Source organism: Bos indicus, chromosome 22 (assembly GCF_029378745.1).
Source record: "Bos indicus isolate NIAB-ARS_2022 breed Sahiwal x Tharparkar chromosome 22, NIAB-ARS_B.indTharparkar_mat_pri_1.0, whole genome shotgun sequence".
In the NCBI taxonomy this organism is placed as follows: domain Eukaryota; kingdom Metazoa; phylum Chordata; class Mammalia; order Artiodactyla; family Bovidae; genus Bos; species Bos indicus.
In genome coordinates this window covers 47,153,056-47,175,071 of record NC_091781.1, presented here as the reverse complement: position 1 = coordinate 47,175,071, position 22,016 = coordinate 47,153,056, and the positions used below count along the sequence as shown (strand labels likewise).

Sequence of the window (22,016 nt, the reverse complement as noted above, 5' to 3'; positions counted from 1 at the left end):
TGAGGAGACCTTCCCACAGCACCTAGTGTGAGACAGAGCAGAGAAGCTGGCATCGTAACCAAGGGCCCGCAGTCTGCCATGGGAGCCCAAGGAGGACGTGGGGATGTGGGATGAGGGGCGTACAGGGGAGGCCCTGCGGGAGAGGCTGTGTCCCCACCGCGCTCTGAGGGACAAGTGTAGCCTTTGGTTGTGGAAGGTTGGGGGGAGTGCTTCTTACGCTAATGAAATGGCATAAACAAGGTAGAGTGGTACACGTGTTCAAAACCCCGAAGTGTATTTCTTAATAAGCAAGGAAGGAAAGCAAGCCCCCTTGAAAGTTGCAGAGCCTCAGAATTCACTGTGTAATGGGAGCGCGGATCCCCAGAAAGCTGCTCTGTGTCTCAGGGATGTCAGCGTCGTGGCTTCTGCTCTGCTCAGCGAGGCTCTGCATCAGCACGCAGGACTGGTTTAGCACTTGGTCTGGAATGGCAGCTCCTTCTGGTGCACGCCGACTCTGTGTGGGCTCGTTTGCCAGGTGCTGGGGTGTCCTGTGGAGCGGACATTATACCAGGAGACTGGTATTTCCCGGCCTCAGAGTTCCAGACCCCCAGTGGATCAGGGTTGGGAATGGAAACATAAATCTGAGGCTGTGGGAACCATGCTGAGGTTTAACTGACTTGAGAAGAGAGCCCCAAGCCCCCTCGCAGCGATGCATTCCCCTGCGGCCCAGACTTCCTGGGGGAGCAGCCCTGCCAGGGTTTCACTGGGGCCTCCGTGGCTGCCAGCCGTTTCCCCCTTGTCACAGAAACACAGGGAGGAGGGGTTCGCCTCTGTGGTCCTCCTCACCCACTGACAGTGGCTGACTTACCACCCGCACACGCCACGTCTGGTCTCTGTACCTGTCAGCAGCCCGTGAAGTGTGGGCATTGCCAGTATCCTCCCCGAGCTTGTGAGGCTCACCCCACACCCCAGCCCTGCCCTGTGTCCTCCCTGGGGAAGGGCGGGGGAAGCTCCTGCCTGTGCCTGCGGGATGCTGACTCCACTGAGTGTCTTTTTCACTTGGGTTGGGGATGCAGTGGGATGGTTTCTTCCCAGACATGGAGGAATTGAGTAAGTGTGAGAAGAGGCCTCCCTGATGGCTGAGGCTCAGCCTAGACAGAGGGGACTGTTGATAACAGCAGGTGTCATAAGCCCATGGAAGACAAGGGTGGGCCTGGAGAGCATGGCTACATCCCTTCTCTGGAGGTGGCTACAATCAAGTTGAGTGACTTAGAATTTGGACTAGAGCACTAGGCACATTACCCAACATCACTGAGCCCCAGTTTCCTTTCCTGCTGGAAGTGGAGAAAGATATTTGCCTCATGACAGGGTTGTCATGAGGATTAAGTGTTCCATAACTGGTAGGAGTTGCCACAGCTGTCAGAGGACTTGCTGCTGCTGTGGTCATCAAGCTCCAGGAAAACTTGACCTGAAACAAAATTGTTTTTGGACATTCTACTAGATCCCTACCCAAACTCAGAGAGAGGACATCCTCTTCCATACTGTTCAAGAACTCCAAGGTTCTCAAGTATTGATAGAAAACAAATCTGTCAACTCAGTCACTTTCGAGATATAGCAATTTGCTGGCCCTTGAAGTCTGTTTCTACCTTGGCGTCGGACAACAGATGTCAAATCAAGCACTTGGAGATGTGCTCGCATTATCTTTTCTCTCTGATCTACTACATGTCACTGTCTGTACATGTGGTGCCCAACTCTGGCTGTGCGTGACCGTCACCTGGGGACTGGGGTTGCATCCTGGTGCCATGCCTCACCCCCATGCCGATTCACTGGGGACGGGACCCAGATGTGGCTCCCTGGAGGTTTCAGTGTGAAACCAGGGTGGGGGCTCCTGAATGCCACCATACCAAGTGTCACACTTGGAAGGAGACAGAGGAGAGGCAGTGGGGTCCCTACCTTTAGGGCTGTCTGGTGCCACAGTGACAGGTAGCTCTGGCTTTGTGTGTCCACAGATTATTTATGATGCCTGTTCCCTACATTTGCTGTTAGAAAGCTAGTGTTACACAATTAATTGAATGGACAAGATTCCCTTGGAAGTTAGTTCCTGAGCATATGGGATATTTTCAAGGATAATTTATTTAACTTTTTGCTGAGCTTCAAGTTCCTTAAGAAACTCTGCCAAATCTCAAAGTGATTTTTTAGACGTATGCAGCTGCTTCTGAGTGAACAATGGAGTTTTGCTGGGGCCATTAAGATCTGAAAGCCTCACGTTCTATTTTAAACTCTTCTCATTGTCAGTGATTAGTCCTTAAAAAAAAAAAAAGCATTAAAAATAATGAAATCCTTTTAAAGGAAGCTCATTCTAAAACTCTGGCCAGAAAGGCAAGGCATTTTCCTGAGGGGACTATGGATGATCAGTAATCCCTGTCAGTGGGAATGTAGGATGCCCCGAAGAAGGGAGGGGAGGACACCCTGACACTCCAGGACACCCTGAATGCAGGGGGGGAACCCTGTCTTTTCTTCATCAGGTCAGTCCTGGAGGCTTGTGAGCATTGTCCCTGCCTGCCTCCCACTGGGATGCTGTCCCCTCGGCACACAAGGTTGTCACAGCTGTCAGTTCCCGCCTGTATGTGTCACTTTGATGCCTTTTACAGCCATGTTTGATTTCTGGGGTGGGCAGAAAACCAGAGATGGCAAAGCTGTGTGCGAGCACAAGGCATGGACATTTGTTGGTCCTGTTGAAAAAGGTTGTGTCTTCAAATGTTGATTTACAAAACTGCTTTCATCACGCTTAAACCACCTCAGGGTGCAAGTTCAAAATGGAAAACATTCAATTAAAAGCTGTCAAGCAAACAGCAGCAGTTAGAGCTGCATAGGGTAAACACACATCCAGGGCAACTGCCCTCTCTGCAGGGAGCCCAGTGCTGAGGTTATGGGAGACCCCCGCCCCCAGCCCCGGGTGGTCCTGGGAGCCATCATTCACCGGGGGCTGGCTTCTTGGGAGCCGGTGGGAGACGGTGGGAGACGGACTTCGTGATGGTTGCGCCACTGTGATGAGGCAGCCAGGTTTGTGAAGCTCTGACTCAGGGCAGTGTTTGTATTTAATATACCTTGATTACATAAGTGCTATTTGCCCACTGTAAGGAAGTCATGTAATACCGAGGTGTATGGAGCATGATCATTCGTTCATCCTCTCCTTAGAGAGAAGCAGGTTTGGCAGTTGGGAGCCTGCTCTTTCTGGCCTCAGTTGGGCACGTGAGAACCTACCTTTGCACAGACAGCACCCTCCCTGGTCCCCACCACTAGATCGCCCAGCACAGATGGCCCTGCCACTTGTCTTTTTTCACTGAACCATGTTCTGTGGATATCCTTCCGTGTTTTGAAACAACATTTTGGCTGTTTTCAATAAATGGCCGGTTTAAAGCTGCCACAGTGGACGGTATGGTCCACAGCGCATACGGGCTCTACAGCAGCCACCAGAGTTGTGGTTTTATGCTTGTTCACGTGGTCGCTGTCTTCCTCTGCCGCAGGACTGGGAGCTCCATGGGGGCAGAAGCAGGGCTCTGCACGGGGCGGCTGGCACCTGGCAGGGTCTTTGTCACAGGTCCGAGCTCCCAGTGGTTGACTGTTGAATGAAAGAGCACCGGGTCATCGCTCACATTAACCAGGTGCTTCCTTTGTGCCAGACATTCTTCTCAGGGCTATGGGCACACGAGTCTGTTACTCCTAACACCACTGTGCGGTGAGACCTTGTCAGAAGAGGAAAATGAAGCACAGAGAGACGAAGCAGCCTCTCGGGGCCGCATGACTGCTGCAGAGCCGGGATTTGAACCGAGGCTTTGCTGTAGCCTGCACATTCATTGCCTCTAACCCCCAAATGCCTTACCTGTGTGGCCACTGGTGCCCAGGGTCCTGTGGGAGCGATGACCATGAATGGCTTTTCTGGGTCCCAGAGGAGGCCCGTTTCAGAAATGTGAGCATTATGCCGAGTGACACCACTTCCCACTGCCACCAGCCGTGCGTGAAAGCTTGCCCTGTGTCCATTCACCATTCCTTCTGCTGCCCTTGCGCTGTCCTGGGGCATGTGGCCTCTACTGCAGAGATTCGCCAGCCTGGAGCAGCCCTTGTGTCACAGAGCTGTCTGGGGCTGGAGACCCTGGAATCGTTGTCTTGAGACCCAGACAAGGGAGTTTTCATGGTTGAGTGTGCCTCGCCAGTGTTTGTATCATTATATTTCACTGTATGTAGTGTTAATCTCTTAGAGCGACTCTCTAAGTGTAGGTTTGACTGTTATTAACATCTTAAGAGTGAAGAAACTGAGGTTTAACACTGTTAGGTAACACATCCACAGTCATTCAGCCAGTCTGTGGGAGGGCTGGGATTAGACCTGGTCTGTTTAGCTCCAGAGCCCACTACTTTAACCCCATGTCCTGCTGCATAGGGTGATGCTGGCTGGACTCGCAGAGCCAGTCAGCACCTAGGACTCCTGCTGATGTGCCCTCTCCCTGATGCCCTTCCTAGAGGGGAAGCCGAACCTTGGGAACATTTGTCCAGAGTGGGTTAGTTGGTTGTGTATTTAGGACAGGTAGTTTTGGGGGTTTTTTTTGCAAACTATTTGCTTTACAATATTGTGCTGGTTTCTGCCATATATCAACATGAATCAACCACAGGTATACATATGTCCCCTCTCTCTTGAACCTCCATCCTGTCTCCCACTCTCTAGGTAGTCACCGAGCACTGGGTTGAGCCCCCAGTGTCACAGCAAATCCCCACTGGCTGGCTGTTTTACATATGGTAATGGTAGGTTTCCGTTCCCCTCTCTCCATTTGTCCCACTCTCTCCCTCCCACAATGTGTCCACAACTGTGTTCTCTGTGTCTGCGTAGGACAGGTGTTTGAAGACGGGCGTTACAGTATACTAGCCGCAGAAGGCGCACGTTCACTGCCCGTCAGGTCCTGAACTGTAGATTTCTCCGTGGGAGGAGGGCAGATTTGGGGTTCGCCTGTCAGAGCCGGCAGATGGGGCCGCCTTCAGCTTCCTCACGCCTGCTGGCGTTGCTGTTGCTGCCCTCTACTGAAGCATAATGAAATTGCCTGTGTTCCACTGAAGGGGTCACAGTGGCCGACTTGCTAAAAGAGGATAAGAAGAAAAGGAGATTTTGCTGCTTTCGCCAACGCAGGGCTAAAGATCACGGTAAACTGCTGAGCTGGAACTTCCTCTTCGGGAGACTCTTCTCCCAAGACCTCTGACGCCTGTTCCTTCCACATGGCATGGTGTGAGGTGCATGTGCTGTGTGGTGTGTTTGTGAGATGCCTGTATTTTCATTTGATTTCCTTGAAACTTGTTCGTGCTGCTTTCCTCTTGTCTTTTCCCGCAATATGTGTCTTAGCCAAGACAGCATTGCAGTTTCCTCTTTGTTTGAACTGTACCTTTTAAAGAAGCAGCTGAACCAACTCAGAAGATTTATTTAATTCTGCATGAATATTCTTAGACTGGAAGACAGACTTTTTAAACACTTCCCTCCAAATGATGCTTTTTAATCTAAACTGTTTGGAAATTCCAGTGATGTTGTTTGATTGATTTTTCTTTTCCAGGTTACATGTTTCAGTTGGCCTCTGCGTCGTGCAGTCCCTGGCTGGTTTGCCCAGGACCAGGCTAAAGCTAGAAGTGCTAGTTTCAAGAATGAAGTTAAAAATAGACTTCTAGAGGATGCCATGATTTGGGGGCACTTGCCTTTACAAATGGGAATGGGGAAAGGGCTTATGTGGGAAACAGTTTCAGTCTGTGCTCTAAAATAATGCTTAACACAGCCTGTCATCAGAATCCCTGGGCTTGGCATCAGGACCATCCCCATGCAGGGCAGTTATGCAGACAGCTGGTGTCCTGCCTGCTCGAGCCATCCCTGTGCTTTTCCTGTGCACACGTGGTTGCTGCCACCAAGGTCAGCCCTGGCCACACAACCTTGGAGGAGCCTCAATGAGAAGATTGAGAATTGGGGGCACAATGCCAGCTGCCAGGAGAGCAGAGAGTTCACGGTGCCCTGTTTGCTCGCTCGTGGGAATGCCGAGCACAGAGGTGATGGGAATTGGACTTGAGCAAGTCTTGGGTGGTCTGAATGAAGGATGTATTCGAGTCCTACTTGCCTCAGAAGGTCCCAAAGTGGAAAGGGAGAGTGGGTACAGACATGAGCCCTTTGTCACTCTGAGAAGACGTGGTGGCTCCGAGAGAAGGAACTTGTCTGAGAGTGGGCCTGAATCTGGGGCGGAGACAGCTGACTCGTGCCACTGCGATGCTGGGAATGGGTTCATGAAGAAGAGGCTGGGCGTGGGGAACTCCTAAGGCCTCTGCAGGAAAAATGGGCTTCCGCTAAGCAGGAAATACTGTGATGGTGTGAGAAAAGAGTTTGCAAAGACTGACTTAAGCTTCCAAGTCTGAGAAGTTACATGAGCAGATGAGTGGTTCCTATCCCAGGGGAGGAGAGACCCCCCTCCTCGGCTGGTGCTTGGGCCTTGAGACTTTTCAAGGATTCTTGAGAATTTCAGATTAGCCTTGAGATCCGCAGGGTTAGGAAGCAGTGTAACTTTTCAGAAAACTTGCTGTATTTTGTTGGGGGTGGAGTTTTTTTTCATTTAATGAAATACTTAGAGACCCAGAAGAAGGCCCCTGACATTACTGGTGATGCTACTGGGGTGGGAGCCCTCGTGGCGATGCTGTGCTCCCACTGTTGCTGGTCATACAGAAATAGTTGCTGGCAGGGCATGCTTCTTGCTTTAGACAGAGAAACCTTGGTCTGGCCTTGACCCACATTCTCCAGCACGAGCCTGGCTTCTTTACAGCAACGAGAGTCTGTTAGCCTGTGACGGCTGAACGTGTCACCCCTAGCAAGCACAGGCAAATTCCTCCAGGGGACGTCATGGCGCTGCTCGTGCTTGTCATGAAAATGAGATAAAAACACAAGATCTTGGCTGCGGAGCCCCTGTCCCCAAGGAAGGCAGCTATGATCCTGCCACTGCTCAGTTATCTAACCTGACCGCCCCCACCCCTGCCTCTGAAAGGAAAGAGTGAGACGCTTTAGGCTGCTGGGGCACAGAGGGAAACGCTCAAAGAGACCCCTGAGTGTGCAAGAAAGTGCGTCCTGTGGAGAACAGGGGAACCAGGTTCCTAGAGGCCCCGGACATCTGTGAGCGAGGCTGTCAGTGTGACCTGTCCAGGAGGGGCCTGTCGAGCTCCGGGCTCACTTGGCAAGGGTCGCCAGGGTGTCCCAGGGGCTGCTCCCTCCTGGAGCTGCTGTACTCCCCAGGGTGCTCTGCCTGGAGGTGACTTGGAACCAGTTGTTACAGGCCTACTACTGGCCTCCTGGCCACCCTCCTGAAGGGTGGGCTGTGACTTCACAGTACTGCTCACCTCCTGCTCTGTTTGCCGAGCTGGAGGCAGGACATGTGAGGAAAACCCCCTTGGTGCTGAGAGTAAAACCAGACAACCTGTGGGTGTTTCCTTTTCACAGCAGTCCTGTCAGGTCAGAGGTAAATGGGTCTTAGAGATGAAACTGACCAATAGCTGCAGGTGCAGTAACTAAGCCCTGGGAAGAAAGGGGGCTTGTCCCGGCAATGACAGAGACCAAGCCTCTCTGACCTCTGTCCTGGAGGCAGGAAGCTGGTCTGGAAGGAGTGGGGGGAGGGGCCAGAGTTTGGGGGCTGCCTGTCTGGATCTGCACACAGACTCACTCTGACTCCTGGGCACGCACATCCATGCCCGGGTGCACGTGTGCACTTGTGTATTGATTTCCCTCTGAATCCACAGGCCGGGCGGATACGGTTGAGATGTGCGTTGTTCTTCAGAGAGACGGTAGATAGAGGAATGTTTACATGGTGGTGAAGATACTGTTGAGCTGGCCTGAAAAACAGCTGTTTCCTGGTTTATTTCATGTGGCATCACCCATGATGACATCTGGGCCCTACAATTAGATCCTAAAGAGAAATAGTGTGACCTGCTATCCACGGAGAGCAGGGGCCGAGCCAGGCTGCCCGGGAGGCCCTGGCAACTCTCACTTACAGTCCAGGGTGTCCTGGGCTGCTGGCTGGCACCATCCCCTCGCCGACCTACCACTGGAGGCCCCTTTTCAGCGAACACACGCTGGAAGCCCAAGGGTCTGCCCTGGGGCTCTCCCTAGAGATCCCAGTGCCTGGCAGATGCAGGGCCAGTCAGCATTACTGCATAGGCCACAGGCTTGTCCCAATGCCTGGTTTCAGCTGGAGTCATTGAGAATTGCTTTCAAATTTATATTTAAAAAATGAAAACTTCTTCAACAAAGCTCTAAAATTTCCTGAAATGTGTAGGGAAAAAGGACTGATAGCCTCTCTGCATGCAGATGGCCCTGTTTCCTTCTACAGGAGGGTCTGGATTCTGTCTGAAGGGATCTCTCTGCTGTAGCCCTAATTAGACCTAATCACTTGTCAGCAGTGAATGCTGAATGCTCACAGGGACAGAGCGATCACCCCGAATGGGGCAGTCCTGATGCTGAGGCAACTGGTTAGGGAGAATGCCACGTGTTCTGATAAAGTCATCCATGGGTTTACTTCCTTGGGCTTTTATGAGTCTTTCTGTTTGGGCTTTTATGAAGTCCTAGTAGTCCCTGGCACACCTGTATTTTTGTATAACCCCCCCTCCCCGTTTGCTGGGCTGATCTCCTGGAAGTGGTCTGGCTCTACACCAGGTTTCCAGGGGTTAATGAGGGCCATTAGGACAGCACAGCATGGCTGGCAGGTAACAGGCTTACTTGGTTTTTGGAGCATTTTGATTTGTGGAGTTTTAAGTGTATACCAGTGCACATACCAACATGTACCGATACTGAATCATACACCAGTGTATTTAAGGATGTACCAAAGCCACAGGGTTGTTGCACGGTGAGGGTGGCTCAGGAGAGCTTTCTCCTCTCACATCTGAGCTGTGTGTCCCAAGGCAAGCGGGTCGGTTCTCTCATCTGTGAAATCACAGTATTTGTTCATGTCCTCTCAGAAGCCCCTTCCAGTTCTAACAGTCTCTGATTCTCCTGTCTTGATTTTTTTAAAACATAGATGAGATCCTATTGGGGCTGAGTGAAGTGAAGTGCATATCAATTTAGGAATGTTAAAAAAAAAAATGTCTGGTGCAAGTGAAGGGTGAAATGTTTTAATGTACAAACAAGCTCCTTGGTTATGCCCACTGGGCCCGGTGTCTCGTATGCTTCTGAAAAAGGAACACTCCTGTGGCAGGGAGGGAGAGGCGGGATGGGAAGGTTGCCGCGGCCCCGGCCAGAGTGTGGCTCTGAGGCTCGGGTGGAGGGACTGGATCCACATCTATTTCTGGGACCAAATGAGGTCACCACGTTCTGGTGGAGTCACTGCTGTCTTCCTCCACCCGCCCCTTCCTCTCTTCCTCTTGAGCCCCCGGGGGCATGATTCCAGAGCAGATTTATTTATTAGGGTTCTGTGGCTCTGCAGGTGTCAAATAGAGGTGACAGAGAAGTTGCTCTCAATACAACAGGCTAAGGTAAAATAATTCCGCTTAAGGCAGAGAATGTGATACAAGCTGGGAGTCAGGCCAAGGCTGGGTCAGAAGTGTGGAAGGTGTTCACACGAGAATCCTTTGTGTGGCTGTAGAAGTGGGTGGGCTGAAGTGACCCTGGGCTTGGACCATCCAGAGAGAGTCCCCTTGCTTCCAGGGAGCTCCAGGAAAGCTTTTTGAGCTGATGGATTCGTCATGTAGGAGCCTCACTGACGGCCTGACACTGTGGATCACTCTGCACCCCCTCCCTTATAGTTCTGCTCACAGCCCAGTGAAGTTAAAGTACGTCCCATTTCAACAGATGAGAAAATGAAGCCTTGGAGAAGTTCGGTCACAAATGTGGGGGTAAGGTTAGACCTGGCCAACCTGAGAGGCCTGCTCTCAACCACTGCCCCATCCTACTTGAAGGGTGGAGCCCGCTTGGCAAGCAGGAGGATTCTCTCCGTCAGTGCAGTCCTGACACCATGCCCCACAGTTAGCCTCAGTTTCTGCTTGGGGACTTCAGTTTGACTTCTTGTCTCTGCAGCCCCAACCTCAGTGTAGGGAGCGCTTGTACATTTCATTGCCTAGTTGACATGGAACCAGAAATGCAAAGTAGTGTCCCCCCACCTTTCCCATGGGCAGGCTGTGAGTTATCTGTTTGGATCAGATCTTTTGAAAAACAAGCTTTAAGAGTGAAACGCAGCAACTCTATTGATATCATCATGGGACATAGCCCCAGAGAGTAAAAAGCCACAGAGTTTTACCCATGAAAAGAAGTTTGCTCTTCTTGGAAATAGTGACTGAATTTCAGTCAGTTCAGTTCAGTCACTCAGTCGTGTCTGACTCTTTGCGACCCCCATGGACTGCAGCACATCAGGCTTTCCTCTCCATCACCAACTCCCAGAGCTTACATGCAGTAATTCTATTGATATCATCACGGGACATGGCCCCAGAGAGTAAAAAGCCACAGAGTTTTGCCCATGAAAAGAAGTTTGTTCTTCTTGGACATAGTGGCTGAGTTTACAACATGATTAATATTAGAACCATGAAGTATTACACTGCTGTAGAGGAAAGTGACCCTCCAGAGCCTAGGGATAGTGTTCCCACTTTTCAGACAGGACCTGGAGAAGCCTGGAGAGAGGTGGGACTGCCCAGGGCAGAGCCAGGACCCTGCTGAGGCCTGAGAACCCTGGTCCACCCAGTGGCACCCCCACCCTGCTGCTTTCAGCTTCTGTCCATGGTGGCAGTAACCACCAAGAAAAACGTTCTGCAGAGATGACTCCTGGTCATATCTGTAAGGGTCTCCCACCATGATTTTCCTTGTCCTGCTCCTGAAGAAGAGGGTGACCCTGTGGGAGTAACCTGTAACAGTGAACTTGGCTGACTCTTATGACTTTTTAGTCTTTCTGCTGAAGTCAGGCATGGAATAGTCGTGGAGAAGCAAATTGTATGAGCAGCCTCCTGTGTGTTTCTGTCTCTTGATGGAGCTTTTTGTTTAAGGTTTCTGTGATTGGATTGTGATGTTTTTCTTTACGGTTTGTTTGGTTCTGTGTCTGTGTTTTTGCATGGAGTTGTGAAAAAGTGAATCAAATTTGTAGTTGGTTTCTTTTGACTTGACTAAGGAAGAAAAGGGTTATTCTGTGAGAGTACTGGTTGTATTGTATCATCTGTAATTCTGCTCATTTTGCCTTCCCATTTGAAGCCTTTGCCTCAGTGTGCCTGGAGATGGCTATTTCACCCCCTCACCCGGGCAGGTTCAGTCCTCTGGGTGCTCACAGGAGGGAAGGGGTCGTCTTTGGTGCCTCAGAAAAGGTGTTTCTCAGTTCTCTGGGGTCTACGTCCATCCTTGTCATTCACACCCTGTCTGTCCCCCGAGCAGGGTCCACAGCTGTGCAGCCGCACCTACAGAGCTCTCTGGTTCTGCTCCTTTGCGCTGCCCTGAGGCCAGTCTGGGCTGGGCTCAGACTGCTCCCCATGGCGCTCCAGGTACCTCTGTCAGGTTTTACAGCTGAAACTCAGGCATCCTTCAGAGGAGGAGCCATATGGTTAGGGCTTGCAGGGGAAAGGCCTCCCTGTTGACGCCATCAGGTCTCCAAAACCAGGTCGCTGCAGTTCGCAATTATGCATCAGGGCAAAGACATGCACGTGTGGGGGTGATTCTCCCATTATTCGGCTTTTGATGACGGCTCCTAACCCCAGAGCAGAGTTAGTCATTCCTTACAGCACTTGCCCACACCCCTGAGGCAGCTCTAATCTTGGTGGACCGAAGTGCACTGGGTGCTGCCTCTCCCCTGGGTCGTCCAGGACAGGCGCAGGGCCAGGTCCCTCGTTGTGTCCTGCACCTCCTCTGCCGCCTGCTCCCCAGCACATGTTGGAGACGTTTCTAGGGTTGAATCAAGCGGAGGAGAAGAAAATACCCATGTGCCAGATGGTGACTCTTGAATGGGTCCCTGGGCCTCCTGACCTGAGTGGGTATGTTTCAACTTTTCCTCTGCTTCTGCTTGATGCTGTGCTGTGGGGAAGGAAGAAGTGCCCAGAGACACCGGTGCACTAGGACTACAGACAGCTTTGCCCTCTGGTCGCTGGTTGGGAGAAAACCTTCTTTCCCCATAGGACCATGTTCTGAGCTCTAGTGCAGGCATCTTTGGTCAACAGTCTTTTTTGTTAATCTAACTGACGTCCTTCAGCATCTTGGCTTCACAAGCTGGGCAGAAGAACATCAGGTAGGATTAACGGAAAATGAGTTGAATACTTCCGTTTTTAAAGAGATTCTTTGCTTGGTACCTTCATATGCTCCTCCCTTGATAATATCTCCTCTCCTTCAGTATATTTAAAGTAAGAATTTGTTTATGAAATCTTAGATTTGTTCACAGATGTTCTAGAGTACTTCTTGCGGGCACTAGAAAAGATGTAGCTGTAACTGAGACGCTGTGATGGCCTCTCAGGGCAAACCTGGAAATCAGAGGAGTACGCTGGCACTGACAGCTACAGGGCTCACTTTGGTCCCCAGGCTTCTTTCCTTGGGAAGTTGGATAGTGGGTTTCTCTTCCTGTTGGGATATTTTCTGGGTTTCCTTGGCAGATCATGGAAGTGAAGGCTCCTCTGTGAGACACCGGGCTTCTCAGCACCTCCTTTTGCCAGTCAGGTCCCTGGGGACCCTTCATCATGTTCTTCACCCTCCTCCCAGCTTCCCAGAGGCTCATCCTGGAGGCAGAGATTGCGTTTGTCCCATCCTTGGGTGCGCAGGGCATCCAGTCAGTCAGTTCAGTTCGGTCGCTCAGTTGTGTCTGACTCTTTGTGACCCCATGGATGGCAGCACACCAGGCTTCCCTGGCCGTCACCAACTCCTGAAGCCACGGCACAATCTAAAGCGTTTCTTCTCCCCGCAGCCAGCATGCCCACCAGTGAGACGGAGTCTGTGAACACAGAGAACGTGAGCGGGGAAGGCGAGAACCGAGGCTGCTGTGGGAGTCTCTGGTGAGTGGGGCTGAGGCGCTGTCCTCTGGGCTCCTCCTGGCTTCTTAGAGAAGCAGATATGAGTGAGTTGCCCAGGTTTCGGTGGAGCCTGGAGCCATGGCCTCAGATGCAAGAGGGGTGGGCGGGCTCACCCTGGGCCCCTTGGTCCCCCTCCTAGCCCTGGCCCCCCAGACCCCCAGCATATCACCTGCCTCGTCCTCCAAAGCGGTCCGTCCTGCTGAGATGGAACCTGCCTGGGCTGAGCCAGGTAACCTGGCAATTCCCTGTGTCCACTAGGTGCTGGTGGAGAAGAAGAGGCGCTGCCAAGGCCGGGCCCTCTGGGTGTCGGCGCTGGGGGTAAAGGCTTCTCTGAGCCTGGTGCTGGCGTCAGTGCTTTGAAGGGCTTGTATGGCAGAATTGCTCACAGAATGTGCTCCCTATTTAAGTTTCCTTCATTTACGGGCTCTCCCAACCTGTGCATAGTGGCTGGATAACGAGACCCTGCCCTTCTCGGCTCATACACTTTGTTTGGAGCCCTGCACCCCCTCTCCTAACCTTGGAGGATGCCTTCACATGAGCACACATTGGCTTTTTTTCTGGATGCACTGAGCTGCAGGAGCAGGCACTCCAGCTGCGTGCAGTGCACCAAGCACCGCCTGCTTTGGGGGAGCCCCATGCAATTCTCTTTTATTTGCTTTCTGCTGGTGTCCTTTAGGTCTTATGCCTGTCGAGTACAGGTGTCATTTTTAAGAGAATCTGATCTCCTTGGCGGAGATGCATAAAAATGATGTTAGGAGCAGGAAACTCAACAGTTTATGAAGTAAATTTTCCTCCTCCTCCTTGCTGTGCCCTCCTACAATAGCATGAAGTAGGTAGGGAATGGGTTTGTCTTGCCATTTTACAGATGAGCACACTGAGGCTGAAAAAGCTGTGCTGCTTGCCTGAGCTCTCGTAGAGTGAAGAGCAGAGCTGGAGCTCCAAGCCCAGGGCTCTTCTCACTGTAGCAGCAGCACGTGCTGTTGTGGAGATGCGTGGCTGAGCTGTGGGCAGGAGCAGCCCCGCTGGCTGCAGTGTGAGCAGTTTGGGGGTGGGGGGAGAAGAACCCTTGTCATCTCCACCTGTGCCAGGGCTGCTCAGGCAGCTGAGAGTCTTCTCTTGCCTGGCCCCCTGCTCCATGCTCACCCCAGCTGGCTCACTTCAGGAGCCAGCGGTGCTGGAACCAGGCTTCCATGCATGGCTTTTATGGTATCTCTGCTGAAAGGTGGAGGGGAACATATCCTGGAGCCTTCCTAACAGGAATCATATTCTTTCTGTTTTTCTTTCAGTCAAGCCATCTCAAAGTCCAAGCTCAGGTCAGTATCTTCTTTCCCTAATTTTTCTTAAACTTGTGTGGGCTTTTTGTGTTCTACCTTCTGAACTTTATGTAGAATTGCTCTAGACTTGATTTTTTTATACTGTGGGCTCTAAGACTCATGTAGAAGATCAGCCTGCCCAGTAAACAATAAGTACCTGCCTTGTAGAACTGTAGTAGGTGCCAAAGAACCACTCCCCCCCAAAAAAAACAGATCAGTAAGATGCAACCATGAATAATGTTTTGCCTACTAATCAACCCTTTTTGTATACCCTCCCAGAGTCATTTCCTCTAAGAGAGATACTTCCTGTCACTTTTCTGCTGTAAACTTTTTCCATTGAAGGAAGTTCAAGAGGTCTTCTGAGTTCCTCGTAATGGTTTTACTTGCTCTGAGTGCAGGTTACATAATCAGTTGGTAAAAACTCATTGAACTGTATACCAGTGATTTGTTACTTTCCCATATAAGTATTATTTTTCAGTTAGAAACAGTGTTTTACCACTGTGGACAAAAATTCACTTAAAGTGGAATAGAACTGAAGGTGAAGTGTTGGTTGCTCAGTCGGTCCATCTTTCTGCCATCCCACGGACTCTAGCCCACCAAGCTCCTCTGTCCATGGAATTCTTTTTGTAAAACTGTAAAAATCCTAGCAGCACTGTTTATAATAGCCAGGACATGGAAGCAACCTAGATGCCCATCAGCAGATGAATGGATAAGAAAGCTGTGGTACATATACACAATGGAGTATTACTCAGCCATTAAAAAGAATACATTTGAATCAGTTCTAATGAGATGGATCAAACTGGAACCTATTATACAGAGTGAAGTAAGCCAGAAAGAAAAACACCAATACAGTATACTAATGCATATATATGGAATTTAGAAACATGGTAACAATAACCCTGTGTACGAGACAGCAAAAGAGACACTGATGTATAGATCAGTCTTATGGACTCTGTTGCAGGGGGAGAGGGTGGGGAGATTTGGGAGAATGGCATTGAAACATGTATAATATCATGTATGAAACGAGTCACCAGTCTAGGTTCGATGCACAATACTGGATGCTTGGGGCTGGTGCACTGGGACGACCCAGAGGGAGGGTATGGGGAGGGAGGAGGGAGGAGGGTTCAGGATGCGGAACACATGTATACCTGTGGCGGATTCATTTTGATATTTGGCAAAACTAACACAATATTGTAAAGTTTAAAAATAAAATAAAATTAAAAAAGTATTGCTATTGGACCATACTCAGCCATTAATATCTGGGTTGTGAAAGAATATTTATTGATATTCTAAACCCAATATGTAAAAAAGCCAGTTGATAAACTCTTTGAGATTTCTGCAGAGCATTATACATATGTACGTGTATGTGCATATATATTGCATTCTCTTTGTGTAGTCAGAAGTAACATGCTTTCTGTTTTCTGTTGTTTTGATGGTTTATTTCTATTTTGCCCTTTGTACTCTTTTTGAATTTTTAATATTTGCTTTAGAGAATTAATGTCACTTTAAGTAGGGAGTAATAATGAATGGTATCAATAAGAAATATTAAAGGGAAGAAATAATGGAAATTTAAAGCATAACTATCAATAAAATATCTTTAAAAAAAAATCCTAGAAGAAAATATAGAAAATTTTAGTGACCTTGGGTTAGGCAAAAGTTTCTTGGGTACAACGCCCAAAGCACTGGTCATAACAGGAAAAACTGATGAATTGGACTTCATCAAAATTAAAACTACTACTTCTTGAAAGAAAAAGATCATTTGCAGACTGGAGGAAAAAATTATTGCAAAACAGAATTTAGAAAGGACTAGTATCAAGTATACATAAGAATAGTATCAGTAATAATAAAACAACCCAATAAAAATGGACACTAGATTTTTAGTAGGCATGTAGTCATAGAGGGGGCTTCCCTCGTGGCTCAGATGGTAAAGAGTCTGCCTGCAATTCAGGCAACCTGAGTTCGATCCCCAGGTTGGGAAGATTCCCTGGAGAAGGGAATGGCAATCCACTCCTGGATTCTTACCTGGAGAATTCCATGGACAGAGGAGCCTGGCAGACTACAATCCATGTAGATGGCAAATAAACACATGAAATGACCACTGGTCATTAGGAAATGCAAATTAAAATCACAGCTGAGATACCATGATGCACCTATAGAATGAATCAAATGTTGAAAGCTGGCATTTTGACAAGGATGCACATCAGTGGAAATTCTTATATACTGCTACAGGTCAGGTGACACAGCCATTTTAAAAGCAAGTTGTCAGTGTCTTACAAAGTCCAGCGTATTTACCATATGGCCCAGCAATTCACCTCTAAGGTATTTATATAGGAAAAATGAAGATAGATGCCTACACAAAAAATTTTGCATGAATGTTTATTCATAAACATTATATATGTATAATTGATAAATACAACATTTATATGTTTATAATTGCCGAAAGCTGCAAATAACTCAGATGCCCATCAGATGGTGAGGTAGACAAATTATAGTTCATCCATATGATGGACTGAAACTCAGCAACAAGAAGGGAGAAAACTACTGAGAGATCAATGAGACAAATGGATCACAAATGAACTTTTTCTAAATGAGGGAGGCCAGTCTCAAAAAGCTATATATTGTATGATTCTGTTGATAGGATTCTGAATGAAGCAAAATAATAGAGAAAGAGAACAAATCAGTAGCTCTCAGGGGCTAGGGTGAGCAGTGGATTAACTATAAAGTGCCATTAAGGATTTTTTTTTGAGTGCTAGAAATATTCTACGTCTTGATTGTGGTTGTGATTACAAACTTTAGAAGAAAAAGAAGTCAATTTTGCCATATGTAAGTTATATCTTAATAAACCTGTGTTTAAAAAAATTAAGGGGACTTTTCCTGGTAGTCTAGTAGCTCGGACTGTGTACTCCCAATGAGGGAGGTATGGATTCCATCGCTGGTTGGGGAACTAAGACCCCACAGCATGTGTGGCGAGGCCAAAAAAAAAAAAAAAAATTAACAGCGTTTTCAAAATGAAAAGCACTTTCATGAATTTCCTGTTGCCAGAGGACATTTAAATTTCTTCATAATTTGGCCCCCAGATCACCCTCTGACCTCTGGGGTATTTAGACACTCCTCCCAGACTTCGCACTTTGTTATTCTGGACTGCTCTCCAGCTGTCAAATGGACCACACACTCCAGTTCTTCCCACCCAGTCTCTTTGGCGGGAGCTAAGTGGAGCGCCCTGCTCTCTCCCTGTCCACCCTTGGCTAATCCTTATTCAGCTTTCGAGAGGGAGAGCCAGCCCAAACCTCAGCTTTCTGAGGAGGCCTTCCCTGACCCTTCAGCTCTCTTGTGGCTCCCTTCTCCTTCCTCCTGTACGCAGTACCCTGGGCGTAGCACTTGGTGTGGGTGATTGCCTGCCACAGCCCTCATACTGTTACAGGGTGGGGTCACAGACCGCGCCTCCCCCGGACTTGGAAGACATCTGTCACTTGTCCCTGCAGCATGAATAGGGCTGCAGGGACAAGGCTGCGTGCCCTTGGGCTGGATGTCGTTCAGGCCACCTTGCTTGTGTGTATTGCATTATGCATCATGGGAGAAACCCAGTCTTGTGGGAACAGTTTTGAGTGTCCTCAGTGGAATTTTTCTACTCTTGTTATCATGTTTCCAGCTGCTGTTACCATCGGAAACCCACATAGCAAGAGCAGGAATACAATGCACCTCGCTTGTTCCAGGTCTTGCCAAAGAGCTGGCGCAAGTCTTTCGTTGGCCCCTGGGTTACAGTGTTCTTAGCAGAGCAGTGCAGCTGAGTCAGCCAGGGCTGCAGCCTTGACACAGCCTGCAGATTCTCCTGACTCAAGTGCTAGAGGAAGCGCCCACCACCCCAGTCTGTGAGCACAGCCCGGACCGGGCTGACACTGCCACTCGGTCAGCCGTTCTCTGAGACCCCCTTCATCAAACCGTCCCGTGGCAGGGAATGTTTCCCGTAGGGAGACGGGCTGAGGCCGAGAATACTCTAATTACATACTGCAACTGGGAGTTGATAGAGAACATGCTGCTTGTCTGTTTGGCTTAGTTCATTTTATTTGTATGGAAACATGATTCAATATTAGCTCTCCTCCTAAAGGTATATTTTGAGCATTGCTAGTTAGAAAGGGCACCTGATGACTCAGGAGTACGACTCATGTCCTACTCAGCATTGATGACTCTCTCTGGCTCCAGAGCTACCTCCCATATTTACGAAAGGACTGAAGGGTTCCCTAAAAGGAAAACTCAGGTTTTGGAGCCCTTGGCTGCCTGATAAATTCCACATGATGATAGAGGTGCTGCAAGAGATGTGGATGATAAGCTGGCGTCTCTGTGCGCTGACAGCTCAATCAGACCCGAGAGCCTCGTGGTGGGCATGTGAACTGTGGATGTGTACAAGCTGGTGACTCTGAACATCTAGATTTCCTGACCGGCTTGAGGACTGCATATGACAAATTACAGGGTTATCTGCAGCCATAGGAAGGAAACAGATAGCATGATCAAGTCAATACTGTGCTTTTAAAAAGTCATCTTTTAAAACCACCGTTATTTGTCTTATGAGGTCTGGTCATTTCTGTGTCATTTGTTCTCCTCTTTCCTCCCTGCACCCCGACCCTGGTGGGGACCTCCAGAGTGCAGTCATTCCTTAGCGATATTGATCAGGTGCTGTGTGTGTCTGTCATCCAGGGGGTAACGTTTGCTTCTCTTACAGCCGCCGCTGGCGCCGCTGGAACCGCTTCAGTCGCAGAAGGTGTAGGGCTGCTGTGAAGTCCGTCACGTTTTACTGGCTGGTCATTGTCCTGGTGTTTCTCAACACCTTAACCATTTCCTCCGAGCACTACAACCAGCCTGACTGGTTGACACAGATTCAAGGTATAAGCAGAAGCCATTCCCTTTTTGCTCCAAACAGGGGATCCCCGAGGCTGCCCAGCTGCAGTCTAGTCTTTTCAGATGGACGTGTGGTTGTCCAGGACCATTTCCAGTGAGCAGTGGAACTTGGAGGGTGGCAGAGCCAAGCACAGGCGCACCTGGCCAGAGTGTGCGGTCCGGGTCGTGTGGTGTGTGATGCACGTTGGAGCTAATGACTCCAGAGCAGCTCATTGTCTGAACCCTGTGTGGGATCAAGGAATCTGGCAGCTGGAAGGGACCTCATATCCCTCCTCTCTGTGCCTGCTGGAAGCTTTATTTTCCGCTGTAGTTTCCTCGGCAAGTGGTGGCTGTTTGCCCACCTCGACTGCCCCAGCAGGGTGGTGTGGGAGCTCACCCCTTTCTGAGTTGGACAGTTTTGAGCCATTGTGAAGACCTACCTGATGTCAAATTATATCTGTTTCTACTCAACTCTCTAGCCTGCTGGGTGGCATTTTTTGAAGTGACCTTGACAGGCAGCTGTTTCTTAGATCTGGGGGCAGTAAGTAAGACCAGACAGATTTCTTGTGTGACTGAAACAAATAAAAATAATACGATGGTCTAAATGCAGACTTGTAGGCTTGCAGGCCTCGAAAGCCACAGAGATTATGTGGTAAGCTGCCCCTCCCCATTGTACAGTCAGTGAAAGTGAACCCCAGAGAAACCAAGGAACTTCTCTAGGGGGCACACGTCTGGGTGGTAGCAGAAGCAAGACCGGAGCCTGGAAGACAAGCGGACCATGGGTGTTCCTGCCACATTTCTATAGAGAGGGCAAGAACAAAACTGTGGGCCGAGAGCTTGGGGCCCTTCTGGCAGCGGCTGGTGGGAGGGGAGGTCGGGGACCAGGGGTCAGAGATGCTCCCATGCTGAGATCCCATGGACACGTGCTCCTTGTGTTTCCAGATATTGCTAACAAAGTCCTCTTGGCTCTGTTCACCTGTGAGATGCTGGTCAAAATGTACAGCTTGGGTCTCCAGGCGTACTTTGTCTCTCTTTTCAATCGGTTTGATTGCTTCGTGGTGTGCGGCGGAATTACCGAGACGATCCTGGTGGAACTGGAAATCATGTCTCCCCTGGGCATCTCTGTGTTCCGCTGTGTGCGGCTCTTGAGAATTTTCAAAGTGACCAGGTGAGGACGCGTGTGCTCACTGTAGGGGTTTCCTGACCGTGGGTGGTGGTCAGCCCCGACCCCACTTGGGGGGACCATCTGCTCCACCCCACACGGCGCCCTAGGCTTACCCCCTCATCTTGACTTGCAGGCACTGGACCTCCCTGAGCAACTTGGTGGCATCCTTGTTAAACTCCATGAAGTCCATCGCTTCGCTGCTGCTTCTGCTTTTTCTCTTCATCATCATCTTCTCCTTGCTGGGGATGCAGCTGTTTGGCGGCAAGTTTAATTTTGATGAAACGCAAACCAAGCGGAGCACCTTCGATAATTTCCCGCAAGCCCTTCTCACAGTGTTCCAGGTGAGTTCCCCGCCCTCCTATCCCTGGGTGGCGCCTTAGGAGACACCTTCTCGTCTGTCCACGACTCAACAAGGCAAAATGATTCCATCGTCACTGTACCAGCAACCTCTGTTCTAATAACACTCTGATTAATTTTGTGCCATATAAGTCATTTATTTTGCGTCAAAGTCCAGAGGGATGTGCTGTGATCTCATGTTTTTGTGAGATCACTGGATGTCTTGCTAAGTTGCTTCAGTTGTGTCCGACTCTGTGTGACTCTGTAGACGGCAGCCCACCAGGCTCCCCCGTCCCTGGGATTCTCCAGGCAAGAACACTGGAGTGGGTTGCCATTTCCTTTTCCAATGCATGAAAGTGAAAAGTGAAAGTGAAGTCGCTCAGTCGTTTCCGACCCTCAGCGACCCCATGGACTGCAGCCTACCAGGCTCCTCCGTCCATGGGATTTTCCAGGCAAGAGTACTGGAGTGGGGTGCCATTGCCTTCTCCACTGGATGTCTTATGAAATAATAAACCTCACGTTTGTGTTTGACTGTATGAGGTTTCTGGGGTTTCATAGGGTCTGAAATCCTCTTCTTGTACTTTGCTCATTCTTGATGGCAGGCAAGTTTTATAATCCTGGTTATAATGGATTTATGCATAGTGTGACTTCTAAAGCCCTGATGCTGTGGTGTATAGTCAGGAATCAGGGTGACTAAACAGTTGCGAGAACTGCTGTCCCTGTGTTGTCCCCTGTCGTGTGATGGAATGGGGACACACAGACTCTGAGGGATGTCTGTGCTGGTGCGGCCCTGGCGGGCATCAGGCTGAGAAGGGAGCCACGGGGTTAGGGCTTCACAGGTGGCCCTACCCTCAGAGGCCCAGCCTTTCCACCCCACCTGGCTCTCACCTGAGGTGTTCCAAGCCCCCTCCTTGTGTGTTGTGGCCTTCCTTGGACAGAGCCTGGCAGGTAAATTTTAAAAACCCATCTGCCCTTGTTGCTTTTCACATGTAATGCCAGCGAGTCCTGCAGGCAGGGCGGGGCGGCCTGGTGGGAGGCCTGACCTCCCACGGTGGCTCTTCCATTGCTCAGCACTGTGACTTTGTAAAGTGACTGTTTTCTGAAAGATGGAGCCTAGAAGGAATGATCTCTAAGGTTCTTTCCTACTTGGACATTTTGAATTGAATGGAATTGCTATCACTGCTACAGGCCTGGCATATAGCAATACAGTATAATATAACTCAGAATTGTTTATTTTTGGCTGTGCTGGGTCTTCGTTGCTGTGCTTGGATTTTCTCTAGTTGGGGCAAGCAGGGGCTCATCTTCATTGCAGCGCTTGGGCTCCTCACTGCAGT

The 22,016-nt window shown here is 49.7% G+C and overlaps 1 protein-coding gene across 14 annotated transcripts in view; it reads left to right on the top strand.

The window, feature by feature from the left end:
• Positions 1-22,016, top strand: part of CACNA1D (calcium voltage-gated channel subunit alpha1 D) — a 371,067-nt gene that overhangs the window by 241,203 nt on the left and 107,848 nt on the right. For 8 of the 14 annotated variants that reach the window (XM_070776478.1, XM_070776483.1, XM_070776479.1 and 5 more), the window contains exons 10-14: positions 12,891-12,978; positions 14,283-14,309; positions 19,027-19,187; positions 20,124-20,349; positions 20,480-20,687. In XM_070776478.1, coding sequence (XP_070632579.1) covers positions 12,891-12,978; positions 14,283-14,309; positions 19,027-19,187; positions 20,124-20,349; positions 20,480-20,687 — 710 coding nt within the window. Of the gene's footprint in view, positions 1-12,890; positions 12,979-13,254; positions 13,315-14,282; positions 14,310-19,026; positions 19,188-20,123; positions 20,350-20,479; positions 20,688-22,016 lie in introns of all 14 variants that reach the window. The other 6 variants (XM_070776476.1, XM_070776482.1, XM_070776480.1 and 3 more) reach the window with 1 other exon arrangement.